General features: G+C 40.7%; 1 protein-coding gene and 1 long non-coding RNA gene across 2 annotated transcripts in view; both read left to right on the top strand.

Moving 5' to 3' along the window:
• LOC122983884 overlaps nt 1-19,094 on the top strand; it is a 108,773-nt gene that overhangs the window by 60,401 nt on the left and 29,278 nt on the right. The gene's annotated exons all lie outside the window — the stretch shown is intronic.
• polr1g (RNA polymerase I subunit G) lies at nt 234-3,811 on the top strand. The gene is made up of 3 exons (XM_044354062.1): nt 234-415; nt 852-996; nt 2,397-3,811. Exons 1-3 carry the CDS (start codon nt 331-333, stop codon nt 3,196-3,198), a joined length of 1,032 nt encoding a protein of 343 aa, XP_044209997.1. The 5' UTR covers nt 234-330; the 3' UTR covers nt 3,199-3,811.

Consider the following 19,094-nt stretch of genomic DNA (forward strand, 5'->3'; position numbering starts at 1 on the left):
TTTTGGGTAGTTTTCACTCTTTTCTTCATATGTTTGTTTTGTTTACCCACTTCGGCCTGCTCTTGACTGCTGTCAACTGCTTCCCCGACGGGCGCTGGGACGTTACGTAACCTTGCGAGGTGCATTATGGGTATTTGAGTTCCCGTATCTGGTTTAGCTAATACAAACCTACGCATCGCGCCTGGTTGTTGAACTACAGCCAAAACTGACACGGAAGTGAAGTAAGTAAAGGTCACAGTTCATTCCGTGTCAACACATGTGCGTCCGTCGTAGCCATGCGTTTTCGATAGAAAACTTTCATCACTCTGTGGTTATTTTAAAACATAAAAAATGCCAAGAGACATATCATCTTCATCAAGTGAAGATGAAGCGGACAGCCCCACCACGGAGTCACCGGTACAGCAGAAAGAAACCGGTAAGTGAACCTCGCGGGTTGCACAAAGCTGGTTTTGTTTGGTTGATATGCTAGTAGTAAGTTCAGTGAACAGAGTTAGACCAGTATCATGAAGGTAGTTTCACTCAGAGGTGTTGATACATGTAAAATTATACAGTACAGTTGGCTATGACTGGCAGAACCACGAAAGGGGGGGTTATGTTTATCTCAGTTTTTGTTTATGTTTATCAGTTACATTTACCTTGATTTTTATCAGTCCAGAGGATTTTGTGTCAGCCAGTGTTTGATCCAATGTGGCATCATCACAGGTCAAGAAAATGCCTTTGTTTCATACAATAACTGTTTGGCATTGATTATGATAAGTATCATGACAGTTAATCCATTGATGTTCTGTGTATTTCCAATGCTGTGTGTTATCTTTATTGATCAAATGATGGAGTGCTGTTTGAATCCACAGATAAGAAGACTACCAGGTACCAGTGTCCTGCTGACTTTGTGTCTTTCTGCCACAAGCCCTGCAGCAACACACTAACAGAGAGTCTAAAGAGCAACAAGAAGGAGTTATGGCTCATTAAAGCTCCTGCCAGCTTTAACCCAGAATGGTGGGTAATATTTTTCCCTTTTTGTCAGTGTGTCTGTGTCTCTGTCTCTCATCACATGCACATGCAGACTTTTACAAGAAGTTATTCAGAAGTTATGTGTTTTATTTCAAGTACTGATTGTTGTTTAAACTTTGCATACATTTCAATCTAAAAACACATAGCTGCTTCAAAATAAACTTTAGTTGAATAATAAATGTTTTAATGTCATAACAAAGATTCCCAATGCAAAAAACCCATAAATATTTGTTTTTAAAATCACATTTTAACTACAGTTGATCACTGCATTTTCTCTCGGTTTTGAGGCTGCATAAATCATGCCATTAGGTAAGGATGCACCGATCGAACTTAAACCCCTTGATACTGATGCTGACACCCCACCTAAGGTCCTCTTCCAAACCCAGGACTGGTCCAATACCAGTGCTCTTCCTGAATTGTAAAAACTGTGATAATTCTTAGGCTCTTGCAAATTTGAACTATATTGTTTAGACAGCGTATGAAATTGCGTAATACAGGAGATACATAGTTACTGCTGTATAATTACTGTTGTGTACAAATACAGACCTGACATACAGTGCAGAGCTGCTGTTATAATCAGTGATCAGAGCCAATGATGCATTTCCTGTGTGTCCACATGGCATGTAAAGGAAAGTGATTCACTCAACATAATGACATGCTTCTTTATCTCTTCATCAGCGTATTTCATCTGAGCACTGCTCCATGTTTTTTCTCACAAAGCACAACCAACTTTCTTAACAATGTAGCTCCTCCTGCTTTTTTTCTACCCCAAAATTTTGTTTACAGAAAATGCAACCTCAGTCCTCATTTTCTGAGCTGTTCTCCTTTATTATATTTAGTCCATGCAAAGTGTTTAAAACCAACCTCATGACAACAAAAATGCAGAAAATGTCTAAATCTAAAAACTACAGTTTCACATTAATTAGCTTGACATTTAAAGGCATTTATTGTTAAGTACATGAAGGAAGTACTGATGTAATATCAGTTGTAACTGTGCTCACCACAGCACATGAATGGAGCAGAACATAAAACTACTTCATGTGGATCTGATGTCTGGTCCAGTCCACTTAACGACACTATCGGTGCAGGATCATGGATCGGATCGGTGCATCCCCACTTATAGGTTAAACAATCTCTGCAGCAGTTTAAAAGGCAAGAAAGACTGAACATGACGTAACTGACAGTGGGGCAGTTTGTGTTTGTAAGGGCCAGCAGGTGGAGCTGGAGACGGGCTGATGATGTCTCGGAGGATGTTTTCAGTCATGCTGAAGCTTTAGAAAGCTACTCTAAATTCAACAACAGTCTGAGAAAATAAATAATGTTGTAAACTTTTCCAAGCAGACTTGGTATGAATGATGCCTAACCCCCACCTTTCCTTCCTCCAGTGTCAGTGGCATCAAGGTGCCCCTCTCAGGTCTCCAGACCGTGAAGATTCCTGCTCCTGCAGACGGAGCCAAGAGTGGAGGTAGCCAGCAGATCTACAGCATCCTGGCGTCCGCTCACGGTACCTCAGAGCTCCGCCTGCTCACCAGCAATAAGAAGGCGTCAGACGGTGTGGTTTTTGGCCCTGCTTTCTCAGGCCTGCTTAATGTATGTGAGACCTACGGAGACAGCAGCACCAACCAGGCCCCTCAGGTCATCCCAGCTGCTCCAGCGCCCTCCATACCCCCCGGGCTCAAACAGAGATTCCACCCGTTTGGCAGCAAGACCCCCACACTCACCTGCGTGGCAGAGAGCGAGGCTGACGGAGCCGCTTTCGGGCCCTCGTCTACAACCCTCCGTCCCCTTGTAGTCAAACGGTTCATAGAAGAAGCAGACAAAGAGGACGAGGAGGAGGAGAGGAAAAAGAAGAAGAAGAAAAAGAAAGAAAAGAGAATAAAGACAGAACGAGAGGAGGAGGAAGTGGTGAGAGTGAAAGAGGAATCTGCAGCTGAAATCCAGGATGAAGTGACGATGGAGCCGGACTCTCAGGAGGGCGATGTTTCAGAGGAGAAGAGGAAGAAGAAGAAGAAAAAGAAGGACAGGGAGCGAGAGGAGGTGCAGGAAGGAGGAGAGTCCGAAGTTAAAGTGAAGCAGGAAGAAGTTTCAGTGAAATGCGAACCAATGGACACTTCGTATGGTGATGTAGCGGACGGCTCAGGAAAGAAAAAGAAGAAGAAGAAGAAAAGCAAAACTGATGACGACTAGTCGTTAATCTGTTGTTGTGTGTTTTATCTTTGATTTGTTCACTTTTGACCTCATGAACCCATCTGGGAGCCAATTTACTACAAATCCACTGAAGCTCATCGATAGATCGCATTGTGCAAGACTTGCGTTGACAGATCATTGTATTCTTAAAAAATAAAAACACATCCTGAATCAATTAAACAGTGACATGAATGCTTAAGTGGATTCAACCCAACATCTTTATGGCTGATTTTTCCCATCACTTTGAGCTCAGAAAGCGACAGTTTTACACACAAAGAATGTATTCAGCCACAGACGTCTATGAGTACATGCATAATAAGCAAATTTCTGCCTTTTCTGCCGGTGTCGTCAAGTCGTGGTAGATTTTATGGGATTATGCTCACACTGTGTTGCTGTGTTTGTGTACATATTTACATAGTAAGGCTGGTAATTTGGCAGCAGGTTGAGAAAACCAGAATAATGATTCATTGTCATGTCAGATTCATTGTTCTTGTTTTTTTTTTTTTTTGTTTTGTTTTGTATTTTAAAGATTTGAGTCACATGTATTGTGGATATTACCTGTGTGCAGGAGAAGACATGCTACAAAATAAACTCCAATTGTGTTTAAATGAAATGCAAATGGACAAAAGTGGTGTTTTTGTCCTCCGCTCAGCCCATGTAAGTGTTCCAGTACAGCACATTTTCCTCTCAGGCCTTGTTAGAGCAGTGATTTCACCCAGAAAGAATGAAACTTTGAACTGGTGTTATAACTCAGACTGTGGCTTTTAAACTGTGAAACAAGAAGAAAGTGTCCAATTTACAGATTGGTAGTTTTTTTTAATGGTCAGAGAAAAAAAAAAGTTTTCAGAGGAAGTCATGTTGCCAGGCGAGGTAAAAGTTCTGTATTTTCTCTATTTTGAGTTTTAAAATGATTTTATGAATGAACAACAATAGGAGTATATTTTACAATACACGCTAGGGTCTGTTGTTATGTCTCAAAACGTATTATAAAATAAAATATTTGATTTGTAGGTTCAGATTAATCTGTTGGAGCAAAAATATATCATCTGCTCATATCCATTTCTGACACCATGAAGGTTTCTTGTATTTTTGGCCTTCTATTACAGTTAGTTAACTGACTTTTCAGCTCTGCCATGACTCAAACTACGCTGGAAACTCTTTTTGGCTTTAATCTGTTCTTGCCAAAAGTCATATTTAAAGAACATTGCATGTCGGCATAAAATATTGGCATCAGAACCCTATATTGGTTGATCCCGACCCTATAAATCTTTGGATTTCCACCGCCAACAGCAATTCCTTTCAATTAAAAACAACATTGAAACAATTAGTTCTGACAGGGAGATGGCGCCACAGTCCACCCTGTTTCCTGTGTGGAGCAGCAGCCTGCAACCTCTGAGCAACCTCTGAATGTAGTACTTACATGCTACCATTTCTTTTTCACTGATATAACACAGATTTTCTTTAGCCCTGTATGCACAAAAAAAAAAAAACGGATTTGCACTTTTTCCATTTTCCAACAGCAGTGAATCATCGGATCTCGGTGACACTCAGGTGAAAAATCTCAGAGTGGAGTCCAGGCTCTGCATCCTCCCCTCCTCCCCTCCTCCCTCCTCTGTTTCATTGCTCTCTTCTCCCTGCTCTGCACCGGAGTATGGTCCTGTTTCTTAATGAGCTCCGGCACCTCTGGCGCTATCACACTCACCATCTGTAGTAACCCTCTGCACATGCTGCAAGGTTTTATTGATCCAACCTTATGTGCGGATTCACATTTTTTTTTTTTTTTACCAGCTTTTACTCCATCAAAGGGGTCAGCCGGACCCGAGATGAGCAAAACCATGTTAGAGGTTTAAAAATGTAACCTTGATATACGAAAGAGAATTTTTAAGATAGTTTCCCACTCGTTAAATTGGACTTGGCTTATCATCACGACTCCTTAGTTTTTTGGTGGCTTCCTTGTTATAATGGCTGCTTTCAGACAGCCATTATAACAGGGAGCGAGCCACAGATGTCAGATGTTGGATCAAGCGTTTCCCTGTGAGTCACATCTAATGCCAGATTTCTGTGTATCCGTGTATCCTCACAGGTATGTTGAATGTGTGTGTGAGAGTGTCTGCGCTTCAGAGCCAGAGTCTGCATGCCCAAGTGTATGGGTGTATGTGCCTGTGTAACTGAAATAGTATGTGTTTGTGTGTGTTTGTGTGTGTGTGTGTGCTATCAGCTATCTGAGCTGAGAAGAAACACTGTAGAAAAACAACATCGGGTTCCAATTCTTGGACCCAGAAAATCGTAATTTAGGCAAAAGAGCGTAGCTGAGGTGCCAACCGTCACAGCTGACTCTAATAGATCTCTTGATCTTAATGAGATTACCTGATTAAATTAAGATTATAACAATAATAATAATAATAATAACAGGTGGAGACACCTTGTCAATCAAGTCAATAACACCCAAAAGGTGTCTTTTTATAAGACATATTACCTCCTTAACAGAGCACTGATTCTCTTCTACCAGCAAGGCAGAAATTGGAGGATTTTTCCATTGATTTCAATACAGTCAGAGTTTTATTTGGAGCAGTTTTGCAAACCAGCACTGGCCTTGCAAGCTGAGCCAAACCATTACCAGAAATTATCTCGACCCAACCCATAATCAAACACACAGTCTACACACTCACTCAGTTTAATCTGCTTTATTTAAGGCATAATTAGGCTGAACATGTTTAATAGCACACAACAAACGCAGAGTAATCATCGGTAATGCTTCCTCCTGTTTATTTCACCCATGGCCTTTCCACATCAAATTTATTTTCTAACCCCCTCTGGATGATGCAAATTTTTTGCCTGAGCCGAAGCATTTTCAACAGATACGTTTTTGCCTCACTTTGCGCTGCCCCGGGTCAATTCTCATCGACTCCAGTCTTCGCACCGGCTTTGTCTGCAATCTCTGAAATTTGCTTTGTGCAGTCTGAACACACCTTGAGTCGACCTCGATTGACAGACGGTTAGAATTGTAACAGTGCTGACAGAACTTCAGCACACAACTCTGGAGTTGGAGTCGGAGATAAATTATAGACTTAGATAAATAAATCAGCCAATCAGATTATCAGACAAAAATGTCTTAGGGACGGCTGATATGGTATTGCTTTGTAATTTGGTTTCGAGCTTGAAAATGAGAGTCTTTGTAGGTGAAATATCTGCTCTGCTGCTCTGCTCACTATGATAGTCACTTTAATTACTGTCATAGTCACTTTGGGCACTGTAGGGCACTTAATCACTTTATTTACTGTCAGTCACTTAGTTTACGGTTTAGTCACTTTATTTACTGTCATTGCACTGTGGAACCATTCATCTACTGCATCAATAATCTCCATATGCACAGCACCTTGTAGTTCAAGCCTTTAGTTTATGTTTACAGTGTTTTCTTATTGTACAGGCTAATTATTTATTGTTACAGGCAATCTATCTATCTATCTATTCAGAGGATGATGAATGTGAAAATGTACGTTGTGCTTCTAAATCACAGTGGCAATGGTCTGACAGGGAGGATAGTTTAGAATATTAAAAAAAAAAAAAAAACAAGCAGAAGTTGCAACACCTGTTGATGTTCATCACTAAAGAGCTCGTATTCATTAACGACTATGTGATGGCAGTTCTGCAGGATGTCTGGCAGTAAAACCCTCGCTTAATTGCTCCTTTACAATATGAGATGAATAAAGTACGAGCCGGTTGGTTGAATCTGTAGCAGGATAACATTTATGCATCTTGTTAAGCAATTTCTGCCATTTTCTGAATCTTTCATTGTGGTTGCATCAGTAGTCTGACTGTGTGGTCAAAGGGATGCATCGGATTCTCTCGTCTCGTTTCCGTCACATTTAGATTTTACTGTCAGCCAAATTTAATCTGAAATACACGAGAGGATGGAGTCACAGAATTTAAATCTCCATCAGTACATCAGCTCTCACAGCCATTCTTCTCTACAATTGTTTCTAAGTAACAAAAAAATAATTGGCTTCTCTGTAGAGAAGCAAGTTGGTGACCAGTAGGTTTAGATTCACACGACTGGGAAAGTTATGACCCTCTGCGCTTGCCTGACCAGCCTGAAAAAATGCGAGCAATTAGAGTCTAGCAGTAGAGGGGGATTGAGATCATATCAGCCTGATTATATAAGGTGAATCATACGGCTCTTTCCCAGACACGTCCCTCCCCGACAGCACTTCATCGCAGAGTGTCTCCTCATGTAAAGTCACACCGGCGGCTGTGGAGGATGCTCGACCTACGGTGGAGGGTGTAAACAAACAGGTAAACTCTCCGTCCGTCGTAAACAGGAAGCACCGTGGATATAACAACGGACATGTTTCTCATCCGGGCTGCTGGTTATATTATAAGCTGCGTCTTTGCAAACACGCTCATAACAACTTGTACATCCTATAAAATAAATTGTGCATTCTGTGTTCAAAGTTGCTGTGGCCTTGTTTGCCTCACCCAGATCAGACTGAACTTTGACCTGTGAAATCGCACCAAAGTCCAGTCAGTGAGAACAGGATTGACCTCCAGTTCTTGAGTTACTGAGTGTTGGTGGTATACGTTGGATGAAAACAAGCTGCAGGATCACAGACAGTCAAGTGATAGCAATAAAACGGAGTTCTAATGTTAGCAGGTTGACTAAACTGCCTCCAACACAACGCTTGTGCTTGCCACGCTGCCCACATCATTTCGCCGTCCTGCCTGCTTCTCCCCAAAAGCAATGCGAGTAAATTTCACCTTGTCAGTTCTGGTGTGACTGCAGCATAAATACATGAGTAAGGAAGGAGGAAGGAAGAGCTCAAAATGCTCGAAGGTAAATACCAACCTCATAGTTAAGTGAGGCTGATAATTAGAGTTTTTCTTTACCCCTGCAGAAGCAAAATGTTATTGGATCCAACCAGATGTAACCCACCCATAAATAATGCTTGATGGTGAGCTATAGACAGTGGGAAGCATTTAATTTAGTTTAATTTATGAGGTTGGTCTTAAACAACAGCTAACATCTTTAAAACCATTTTTATGTTGCTGATCCTTTAAAATGAAATGTATTGTATGTTTGGGTGATGCTCCATGCTGCTCCGGGCTATAGCCTCTGCCCCTGTTGGAGCTGTAATTATTATGAATGCGTCATTTGCAGAGAAGCAGTGGGAGAAACACAACAATGCAGTATTACAGGTGATTCTCTGCAGCCTGTAGCTGCAAGCCTGTTGCGCGTATCGTACAGCAGAGAATATCGAACGTATATGTGAAAGGAACAACTTCAAGCATCTGCATTTTATTACGGAGCTGTTGTATATTTTTCTTTTTTTCTTGGGAAAAATACATGAGAGAGAAGATTCAAGGTTCAAGGTGGGATTCAGCTTTAGACCCGGTGAAGCATACTGTATCTTAGCAACCCCGCAATGGTGCGTGTTAGTCTCCTTGAATGCACTGTCACTACCCAGAGGTCGCAGCTCAGGCCAGGCGGTGAGGCGGGTTCATGTTAGAGGAGCACAGAGAGACATTCGACTGACTGAGAGGATGTGAGGAAGACGTAGACAAAGAGAAAAGGTTTAATTGAGAAGAGGGGCTCATTAATTTCAGTTTTTATTACAGGGAATCAGCGTGTATTTTTTAAATTAATAATAGCTACCATTTACAGTACAATCACTTAAAGCTTGTTAAATTAATTTGAGGGCGTGCACGTGATCAGCGGCTTTTTTTTTGTCTTTTTTTTTACATGATGCATAACTATCAGATCCTTTACTGTAATTAAACTGCAGTGATCAGTTTGTTCTTTTAGTAGGAAACACACGGTGAAAATAGGAAAATCTGCTCCTTTTAAAAAGATCTGGTCGAGCTGCAGTGATTTTAGTTTAGTTTTGACAGAAAATAAATCTGCAAGTATTTTGATAATTGATTAAGTCATTTTTGAAGCCAAAGAGGTTAATTCCAGTTTCTCAAATATGAAGATGTGATGCTTTTCTTTGTTACATATCACTGTAAACTGAATATATTCAAGTTTAATATTAACATTTTAATATATTTTTTAATTTTATAGTCATTTAATTGAGGAAATAATCAACATATTAATGAAATTAATTAATCTTGTGAGATTTTTCAGAGAATATCTGAAAAGAAATGAGTGATTTACTTGCAATTTCTACTCCTTTGAAGGCAACAAACTTTACGGGGTCCTTCTCATCCTTTTCCCATAATTTGGATCATCACCCTCAGTCTGTGCTTGTAGTCAGACAGTATACAGCGGCTCAACTGGAAGGTCACAGGGGTCAAATGTGAGCTGAGACAAGGAGCCTTCCCTGTTATTTACTGTAACCTCTGTAATCTACAGACAGTAATCTTACACCTGCCTGTATCGCCACTGTAATGCATTATACCATCCAAAGGTAATAGAATGATGCAATATAACGCTCAGTGTGATACTGTGTGTGTGTGTGTAAGCCTCTTGCTGTCTGGGCTCAGTGCAGATTCTGTGTGTGTGTGTGTGTGTGTGTGTGTGTGTGTAGCTGGGTGTTAGGCTGTGGTGCTGTCTGCCGAAGAGGAGGAGGAGGAGGAGGAGGAGGAGGAGGTGGAGGAGGAGGATGAATAATAAATGCAGTCTGAAGTTTGGATCCAACGTGTTCAGACTACTGAGCAGAGCAGAGGCCTTTCCACGGCCCAGCCGAGCTGATGCCAATGATAAGATTTGAGGGGAGGGAGATGGGATGGGGGGGGGTTGTTGGCGTGGGGGAGGTGGGGGAGGGGGAGGGGGGGGGGGGGGGGCTTGTCGGGGGAGAGGTGTTGTAGGGGTAATGAATTGGAGAACCAATTCTCGCCTGCCCTCCCCTCCCTCTGCAGTGATCTCTCTCTCTCTCTCTTCCCTCTCCTGCTTTCTTTTTCAACCAGCGCGCCTCGCTCCAGCCAGCCTGCGGCAATGTGAGCGTTGCTATGGCAACGCGGACCTGCCAAGGACCACGGCGATGGAGAGAGAGAGAGAGAGAGAGAGAGAGAGAGAGAGAAACAGAGAGGAGGGGTGCAGCTCATCAATGTCTTACAGTCCCCCCTCCCCTCCCCCATCCAAAAGCACACACACACACACACACACACACACACACACATATTCTCTCTTCAGGCATGCTGTTGAAAGAACAAACATCACAAAGGGCTCGAGCCTAAAATCTGCCGCAGAGAAACTGAAACTCTGTTTTAGCTCCTCAGTTTTTATGTTTTACTTAATTTCTCTTTAATAACAAACACCTCAGTACAGTAGCTGCTGTGTTTTTTTGTGTTTTTTTTTTACCACCGCTAATGGGAAACCAAATAAACAAAGTAAGAAAAAATTCACTCAATTGTTTTGCATTCTTCTTCTCCTGAGGAAAAAAGAAAGGAAAAAGTGTGTTTTATTTGTTTTTTCCCTCTATAGTTTTAATTTTACACATTTACATTTATTAAAAAAAAACAAATCTTCCAATAGATCACATGTTACCCTCATTTTCTCTTTCTCTTCCTCTTTTCTAATTGAATATTTATATCGTAAGAGAACACAGACACCATGCTGATACCATACGAGTATCCACTGCTCTTAATGTGTGTGCGTGTGTGTGTGTGCGTGTGTGCGCATGTGTGCCCTGGCTCATTTCCAGCTCCAGCCCTCTAATAAGCCCCTCTGCTGAAACTGGAAAGTGTGACATGGATCAATAACTAGATATATGAAGCTCTTGTGCACAAACTGACGTGGAAATAGTCATTCTTTTCTTTCCTTCTGTTTTCTCCCAGACAATGGAGGGAGTAGAAGTGCTTGTTGTTTGTGTGGTGTCACTGAGGGAGTGTGTGTGTTTGTGTACGTGTGTGTGTGACACTGCAGTGTAGATTTGAAAGGCTGCGGCAGCCGTCGACAGACAACGAGAATCCTTACTGCAACAGCAACTTGATTGCATACTAATGTTTTGGTATGACGCATCTCTCTCTTCCCTTCCTCCCCACTAATCAACCTCCCTCTCATATCGCCCCCCCTGCCCCCCTCCACCCCCACCCCCATCTGTTTTCATATGTCTCTCTTTCTTTCTTCCTACCCTCCCTCCCACCTTGCTCTTCACATTGTGTGGCAGTGATATGGCACCGAGCTGCTGCTGGTACAACCCACCCACCACTTCTGCAACGACAAACAGGAAGGAAGTTGTTTATACAACAGCAATATGAATTTTACAGGCAGAAAGCATCCGACCTTTACGTTATAGACTAGGGCTGCAATTAATGACTACTTTCATTATTCATGATGATTGTGATTACTCAAGTAATCGTCGAGTCTTTTAAACGTCAGAAAATTTGTAAAAAAATGCCCATCACGACTTCCGAAATCCCAAGGAGATGTTCCCAAATGACTTGTTATTCCAACCAATCATCCAAAACAACATCCTCCAACAGAACAGGTTTGTTTTTTCCATTATTGGCAGGATGGCATTTTCAGTCTGTTAGTGTCCTCCGAAATGAAAGTGGTTCAAAATGTCTGTTTTCTGATCTGTCACCACTATGATTAAAGTCTGGTAGGGTTTAGGCAACTAAAACTGCCTGGTTCAATATGCGTTAGCTCATTTTTTGGCCACTTGGGGGCACCGGAAAAACATGTTTCTGTCCACCTGGTGAATAAATGTCCAATATTCTCTCTCTTTTAGCTCTATTGTTGCTCTCTACCAACTCCTGAGGGAAATATCTGGCTCTTTACCAGCAAAATGCTCCACTATGTTCACCAGCTAGTCTACAGCTAACTCTGTCTGTTTGCCGTTTAGTGCTGAGCAGGTAGTGTACAGTGGCTTTTTAGAGCTTTTTCTCTGAACACAGCCGCCTGCTGCGGCCTAAAACAACATTGGAAGAGCAGTGAGAGTGAACCAAAACAGTAAAGTTGCTGCCAGACAGATAAACAATGAGCTGAAACTTGCTATAAAGTTCTGTTAAGTTGAGTGAAACTGCAGAGATGCTGATAAATCTCTGTAGGTTCATCACTACAAGCACAACACATTACACATTGCCTTTTGATACTTTGTTAATATATAAAATATTGATTTTTTGACCACCGTTTAGTCAACGAAGTGCAGTGGAAACATAAAAAACATAAAACTTTGGGCCTTTGGAGCTTTTTCTCTGAAAACAGCTGCTAGCATGTAGAAACGACACCGATGAGTTAAACCTGCAGTGTAGAGCTTTTACATATAAATGAATGCCTGTTACATTTGAGCCCTTACCAAATGATACCAATGCTGATTAAGCCTATTACCACCAGCAAAATCTCTGTATTTCACAATGACCTGGAGTTTTTGAATTTGGTGTTGGGTTTGACATTCCCGGGCTGGCCAGATGAATGCGTACTGAGGATGCTCTACGGGCAAAGCAGGTGCACTAGAGACTTCCGCCAACCGAACCAGCTAACTTGCGGTTAGCTCTCTGCTAACTTGAATGGGGATTAAATAATAATTTATAAGTTACTGGACTGAATGGATCTAATTCTGATAGTGAAAGAGTCATTTTATGGGAGTTGGTTGACGCTCAAAACAATTTCTCCCCCATTTTACAGTTGCAACAGTAAAGACTTTTTTTCTCAACTTTATTGACATCAAACTCACACAGCAGTAACATTTAAACAAGTTTAAAGCCACAACAATAGCGACGGAGTAGGCAGAATCTATAACGTAGGCACATGTCGCATGTGTTTTTGTAATTACTTTCACTGCCAGAAGGGGAAAACAAAAGTCCCGCACTGCAGCTTTAAAAGACGCCCAAAATGCTCTGTAGAGTTGAGGAGGATATTTATAGCAGCTGCTTTAAGGAAACCAACAGTGACTATTGGTGGGAGATGAGATACAAACAGCTGTGTCCAACGTCAAAGTCAGACGTCTTATATGACCAACCATCCACCCGACCTCCTGGTTTTACAGCTTTATATCACATTTATGTTGCATTCTACAGTTACTGTTTGCACACAGACGGGGGGGGGGGGGGGGGGGGGGGTTGTGTGTTAGGAAAATACACATGTAGATAGATTCAAGTGTTTGAATATACAACCACTGCTGACATTATTCTATGTCTTACAATGATCTTAAAGAGAGAAAAGCATCAAATCCTCTCATTTGATTTACAGACCAATTAATGAACTAATTGTTAAAGTAACCTGTTATAACGATGACAGGTGAGAGATGTATTGTTAAGCCTTGAGGGAAGTGAGATGCTCGTTTCTCAATATGAGGAAGTTGGAGATAATATTTTGGCGCTCTGTGAATGTTGAACGTTTGGTTTTCTGAGGCAGAGATTAGCTGTTATGGATTTTAGGATTTGAGGCTCCTGTGCTCTTCCTTTTTTTTTTTTTTTTTCCTCTTTGCTGCAGTAACATCTTCAAAATAGTAGGTTTGGAAATGGAAAACATGATTGTTTCAGCAAATTCATTGACCACACGAACATCTCCGCCTTTCAAAGCCAGGAAGCCTAAAATTGTCTTCTCCTTCCTTTTTTTTTTTTTTTTTTTTTTTTTCCAGCAATGGCAATAGTTTTCTGAGTCTGAATAATTTTAGACGGCTGACAGACAGCAAGTCAAATGTTAGAACAGTGAACACTGTGCGAGACAGTGTGATAGGCTGCACAGAGAATCTGTTGCTAGGCTCACTGTGAACAGACCAGTCAAGTCTGACATATGTTTTCAAAGCAGCCCTCTTAGCAGCTTGCAGCAGTTGCCATGGAAACCCCAATGCCATTTCCCCCCATTGTTTGGACCGCTCGATATCCCGAGTCCTGGTTTATTAAAGCCTGGAAGACCAACAATGAGAGCTGGTTTTGTTTTCGCATGTAGCTTGTTAGTGTGTGTACATAGATTCAGCATGTATGTGGGTACATTTTGCAACAATGTGTGTGTATTTGTATTTGTGTTTGTGTGTGTGACAGAGACAGAAAGTGCAGCATGTTTGTGTGCATGAGCATCTGAGTTTGTGGCTGCAGGTGTGCACATACGCTGTGTGTGTGTGTGTGTGTGTTTGTGTGTGTACAGACTGTCAGCAGGGTCAGTCTCTGTAAATGGTAAATGGACTACATTTTCTAGTCTACCGACCACTCAAAGCTCTTTACAACACATGCCAACATTCACACACACACACCCTCACCTTCATACACTGATGTGTATGAATGTGTGCAAGGTGCCAACCTGCTCATCAGGAGCGATACTGTGCTTTTTATCCAAAGTGCTTTACAAATGTTTCTAACGCTCACTCACCCATTGACACGCACACCGATGGCACAGACGTCAGGAGCAATTTGGGGTTCAGTATTTTGCCCAAGGACACTTTGACATGCAGACTTGGAGGATCTGGGGATCGAACCACCGACCCGCTGATTAGTAGACAACCCGCTGTACCTCCTGAGCCACAGCTGCCCAGAAAACAAACAGTGGAAAAAACAGAGGATGTCCTTCACCTGACCTTCACAGCAGATGCAGACATGGGCTGAGACTGCTGCTCTGTGTTATCAGCTCCTCATGGAGCCTCAACAGAGCTGAGGTGTAACCAGGGTGGGAATAATGGGGGGAAAAATATTTTTTATAACATTATAAAAAGGAGAGAAACAAAAAATCTTTAGTTTTTAAGGGGGATTTGTGAATATTTTCTTTATTTATAGCTGCAGTCCTTTAAATCCTTGAATTATCAAAATCAAAATGTCATATTTTCCCTTGTGGTTTGACACATTTTAATTTCATCATGTATAGTATTACTGAGAAGAGATTAAAATCAAATAAATTCCTTATAGTGTTGTAGTGCTGAGCTTAATGCTATTTATTATCATTATTATGATAGTAAAACACCCCCATTTAACGGTAGTGCAGTCCTACGTGAGCAGCTTTTACAATGGAAATGTCACTATCCACTAGAATGAACTGACATTAAAAATTTTAGCGATTAGTTTTCATTTCTTTCCGGCCATCATGTCAGGGTAACCGCTGTGCTGCACAAGTGATATTCAGTTTTAACTATCTGGTGTGAGACACCTGGGTGCAATGAGAACAAAGACGTGGGGAGATGAGAGCCTTTTTGGTGTAAATAACTCATTCATGAATATTTTTTATTGATAATCTATATAATAAAAAAAGAAAAGCTGAACTACAAATCTTCACATTTTAGCTGCAGATTAAATCTCCTTCGGTCCTCTTTATGCAAATGAGTTTTAATACAATGGTTTACATGGATTTAAGTCACTGGGTTACAGGAAGCAAAGGAGGAAATCTGGTGACATTATTATAGAGCGACTAAGATTGCATAGGGAGGAGGATGGATCAACAAAACATTGTACAGTAACACAGGAGGTTGCTGCTTATTTTTCATTTAAACACAGTTTTCTTTAAACCGAGATCATTCCCTAACCTTAACCACGTTGTTATTATTGTTACCATGATGACGAAGATTCCCTACCCTTAATAAATACTTTTATTTTTAAGTGTTGTAACATCATAAAACTGTTAATTATTTTTTTAACAGTGATTAGTAACAGTTATGGAAGACAAATGATGTCATTGTGCTGTTTACTGTAAATGGGAGCATCAGATAAGAAAACACTTCTATATGTTGTTCTGGATTTGGAGGACTTGTTAAAGGAAGGGGTCAACTATTTATTAAATAGAGTAAATGATATTAAAAGAGTAAAATATCACAATCAAATAATAAACAATACTGATAAAAAGTCACTGTAATTAAATCATGGTTTAAATTTCTGGGGCTTCCTTCTCTCATCCCCCCGATGACTCATCTCGCAGGGCTGCCTTCCCAGAGTGCCTTGTGTGTGTGAGCCCTCATTTAGACTCGGGTCAGAGTTCAGGCTGCTGGATGAGAGACGAATTGGCCGTCGGAAGGAGGGCTGCCGACCACCCCGAAGTCCTGCTGGGCAGCCATCTGCCTGCGGGTTGAGGCAGACGAGCCCTTCTGCCCAGAGTCCTCAAGACTGGAAGTCTAGCGAAGTGTGATTGTTCACTGGAAACAGTTTATGGCAGGCAAAGCAGATTAATAACACTTTCCCCTTCCTAAGAGATGATTCTGCAACTTTAACTCACGCAGCCTCTTTAGCTGCTGTGTTGAGTGTTATCCAAGGGGAAGCTAAAGTGAAGAATCCAAAAAAATAATACTCCGAAAGCTTTTTCTTTAATATTAATGAGGCTTTAAATACATAATTCCTGTCTGTCAGTCGCTCACATATTGTGGAAACCAGATGCAAACCCATCGAGGGAGCGAAATTATTTCTGTTGTAAGTTTGTGTTTCATCCCGTGTTAGTTATTATGGTATTAAAGATTCATGATGAAATACTTAAATCCTTTACAAGTACATTACAGTTCCATTATATGTGAATGCTTCCACTTATTATCTTTCATTAAAGCTGCACTAATTAATAATTGTATATTAATAATGGATCAGATGGTGCTTTGATGTGATGAACTAAGAGATTTTTCCCCTGACTCTTCAGTTTCCCTCAGCTCTACAGAGCTTTTTAGCCTATTTTAGCTTCTTGTTTTGTTTTTTTCAAAGCCCATTTTCAGCAAACGAGGTCTGATGAACTCATCGCGCACTACCTGTCCAGGTTCAAGTTAGTGACCAACTGGTGAACATCCTTTAATCCCAACCCTGGCGTCGGGGTCGCCTGATATGCAGATGTGGTGCAGATGTGGTTTCAAGAGAGTTCATTACTGTAAAAGTTTTATGTAAATTAGAAAGTATAAAAAAGATTTTAAACATAAATTGCTTGATAGGGGTGGGAAATCTTTGGGAAAAAATCCAATAAATAAAAAGTTCACTGTGTGCCAAACCGTTTACATTAGTCCCAGTACATTAAATATAACTGGCAGTTAAGTTAACTGCACTTGATTGAAGTCATTGTTTGATGAACAGAAAAAAAAACAGTATGTGGGAGTATGCAGCATTTTAATTTAAAGAAGTTAAGTGCATTCATTTGGGAGCACGTTACAGTCTTCTGCCTCTATGAGAAACTGTACAACATCTTTAGAAACACAGAAGTTGGTGTGTGTGTGTCTGCTGGTTGTGGTGTTACTTATGTTGTATCTCCAACAACCTCTCTGCTGCAGCACTGGTACCAGTGAAACCCATCGCTATTAACAGCTCTGTACAGCTGAAGGGGTTTTGAAATAAAACAGACTGTGAGTTATTTTCTTCACCTGACCAGAGTTGGCTGGAAGTGTTGCGGTGTGTTGGCTTATTTGTTGGTGCTGGAGTTTGATGCTCCAGCCCACTAGTCTCCAGGGTGATGATGGTGATGATGGTGTATGAAGTTTTACCAAAACAGTAAATACTTTCCTTTAGTAAGTTATAAAATCCAAAATGTGCCGAAACGGGAAGATAAACTACAAAATAACTCTACTTTATGCTGCAATCTGTCATCCTAACCTTATAACCAACATACAAAAATAGATTCTTGGTATCTGTGAATCAATTCAGAATTGTAGAAGATAAGAATCATAATTATTATGAGAATCAATTATTTCTCCCTCCTCTATTACTTGAATTAAGTTGCATGACCCTTGAACTTCATCAACCTTGACTTTCACAACACTGTACATTGACATGACTTGGCATTCAGTGTACATAGCAAGGTGAACACTCCTGTAATGGTCAGTTAACTGTAATCTCCATGTATCTATCAGCTGATTGAGCTATCATGTGATCCAACACTACAAGGAGTTGCAAGGAGCGAATCACCCAAAGGTGATGAGGCTGCAGCGCAAAATGCAAGCGCAATCGTCTTTTAAGGCACAACAAGGTTTAGTGGTGATCAGACTAAAATCCCTCTCTGTCATTAAAAAGTATACAATAGCAATGTAAATAGCTGGGGTGCCAAAAATTCTCTGACCTAAAACTGGGGCCAAATAAGGTTGTGGACCTGTGATCTAGCAGCTGAAGAGACAGATATTCTTCTCAGGAGATCAAAACAGAGCTTAAAGGAGAGAAAAGATTGGATTTAAATTCGTCAGGAACTCCAAATGAATGAATGTTAAAGTTGCTCCATGTCTGCTGGATGTGTAAATCAACATTGTATCCAAAAATGGTGATATTTAACAAACTTATCTCTGCAAAATAACTGCTAATTACTGCTGTCAGGTGAATGTAAAGGCAAAATTTCTGAAATTTACCGTATTGGAGGCAAAGTAGAACATCTTCCAAAATGGAGAGTACCACAACCTCAAAGCAGTACACAAGTTCAGAACTTGAGTACTTTATTACTTCACACCTCTGTAATGCAGACAAAGTGACCTTTTTTTTCTGCATGGAAATATGGACTTGTGTAAGAGCTTTAGCTGTAAGAGCAACTAAAATAAAGAGTCAAAGCTTGAATATTGAGATAAAAAATCAAATTATATAGTTTTCTTCATGTGTTTCATAACTGAGATCAACAAAGTTTAACCTTTGCATCAAAAGATTTTTTTAATCAAAATGAGAAAATATGGTTTAGATTAAAAAAAAAAAAAAAGGTGTGTGCAGATTTACCTTCCCCGACCTTCATCTGTCTTCATAAAAACTCAGCGATGTTGACAGTAATCCAGAAAGGGACTGAGCTCTATATGTTATGTAATTCACAGAAATGGGTCAGCGTAAGAGTGACGGTATCGTTCACTCTCATACTGTCGGTGTCATCTTCCCTTCCGTTTATTTCAAAGGACTTTGAACACGATTATACAATTGTTTGTATCACAGTCGCATAATGTAAACCAATTTTATAAAGCGTTGTCTTGTGAATGTAATATGGTGGCAACGTAAAATAGATTTAATGTTATTTAGCCACAGAATCTGTCTGCTGTACTTTGTTCCTCTCTCTCCTTCTCTATGTAATAACGACAGCGTATTCTGGTGATATTTGTCGACTGAACCTC

Source organism: Thunnus albacares, chromosome 6 (genome assembly GCF_914725855.1).
Source record: "Thunnus albacares chromosome 6, fThuAlb1.1, whole genome shotgun sequence".
Classification (NCBI taxonomy): domain Eukaryota; kingdom Metazoa; phylum Chordata; class Actinopteri; order Scombriformes; family Scombridae; genus Thunnus; species Thunnus albacares.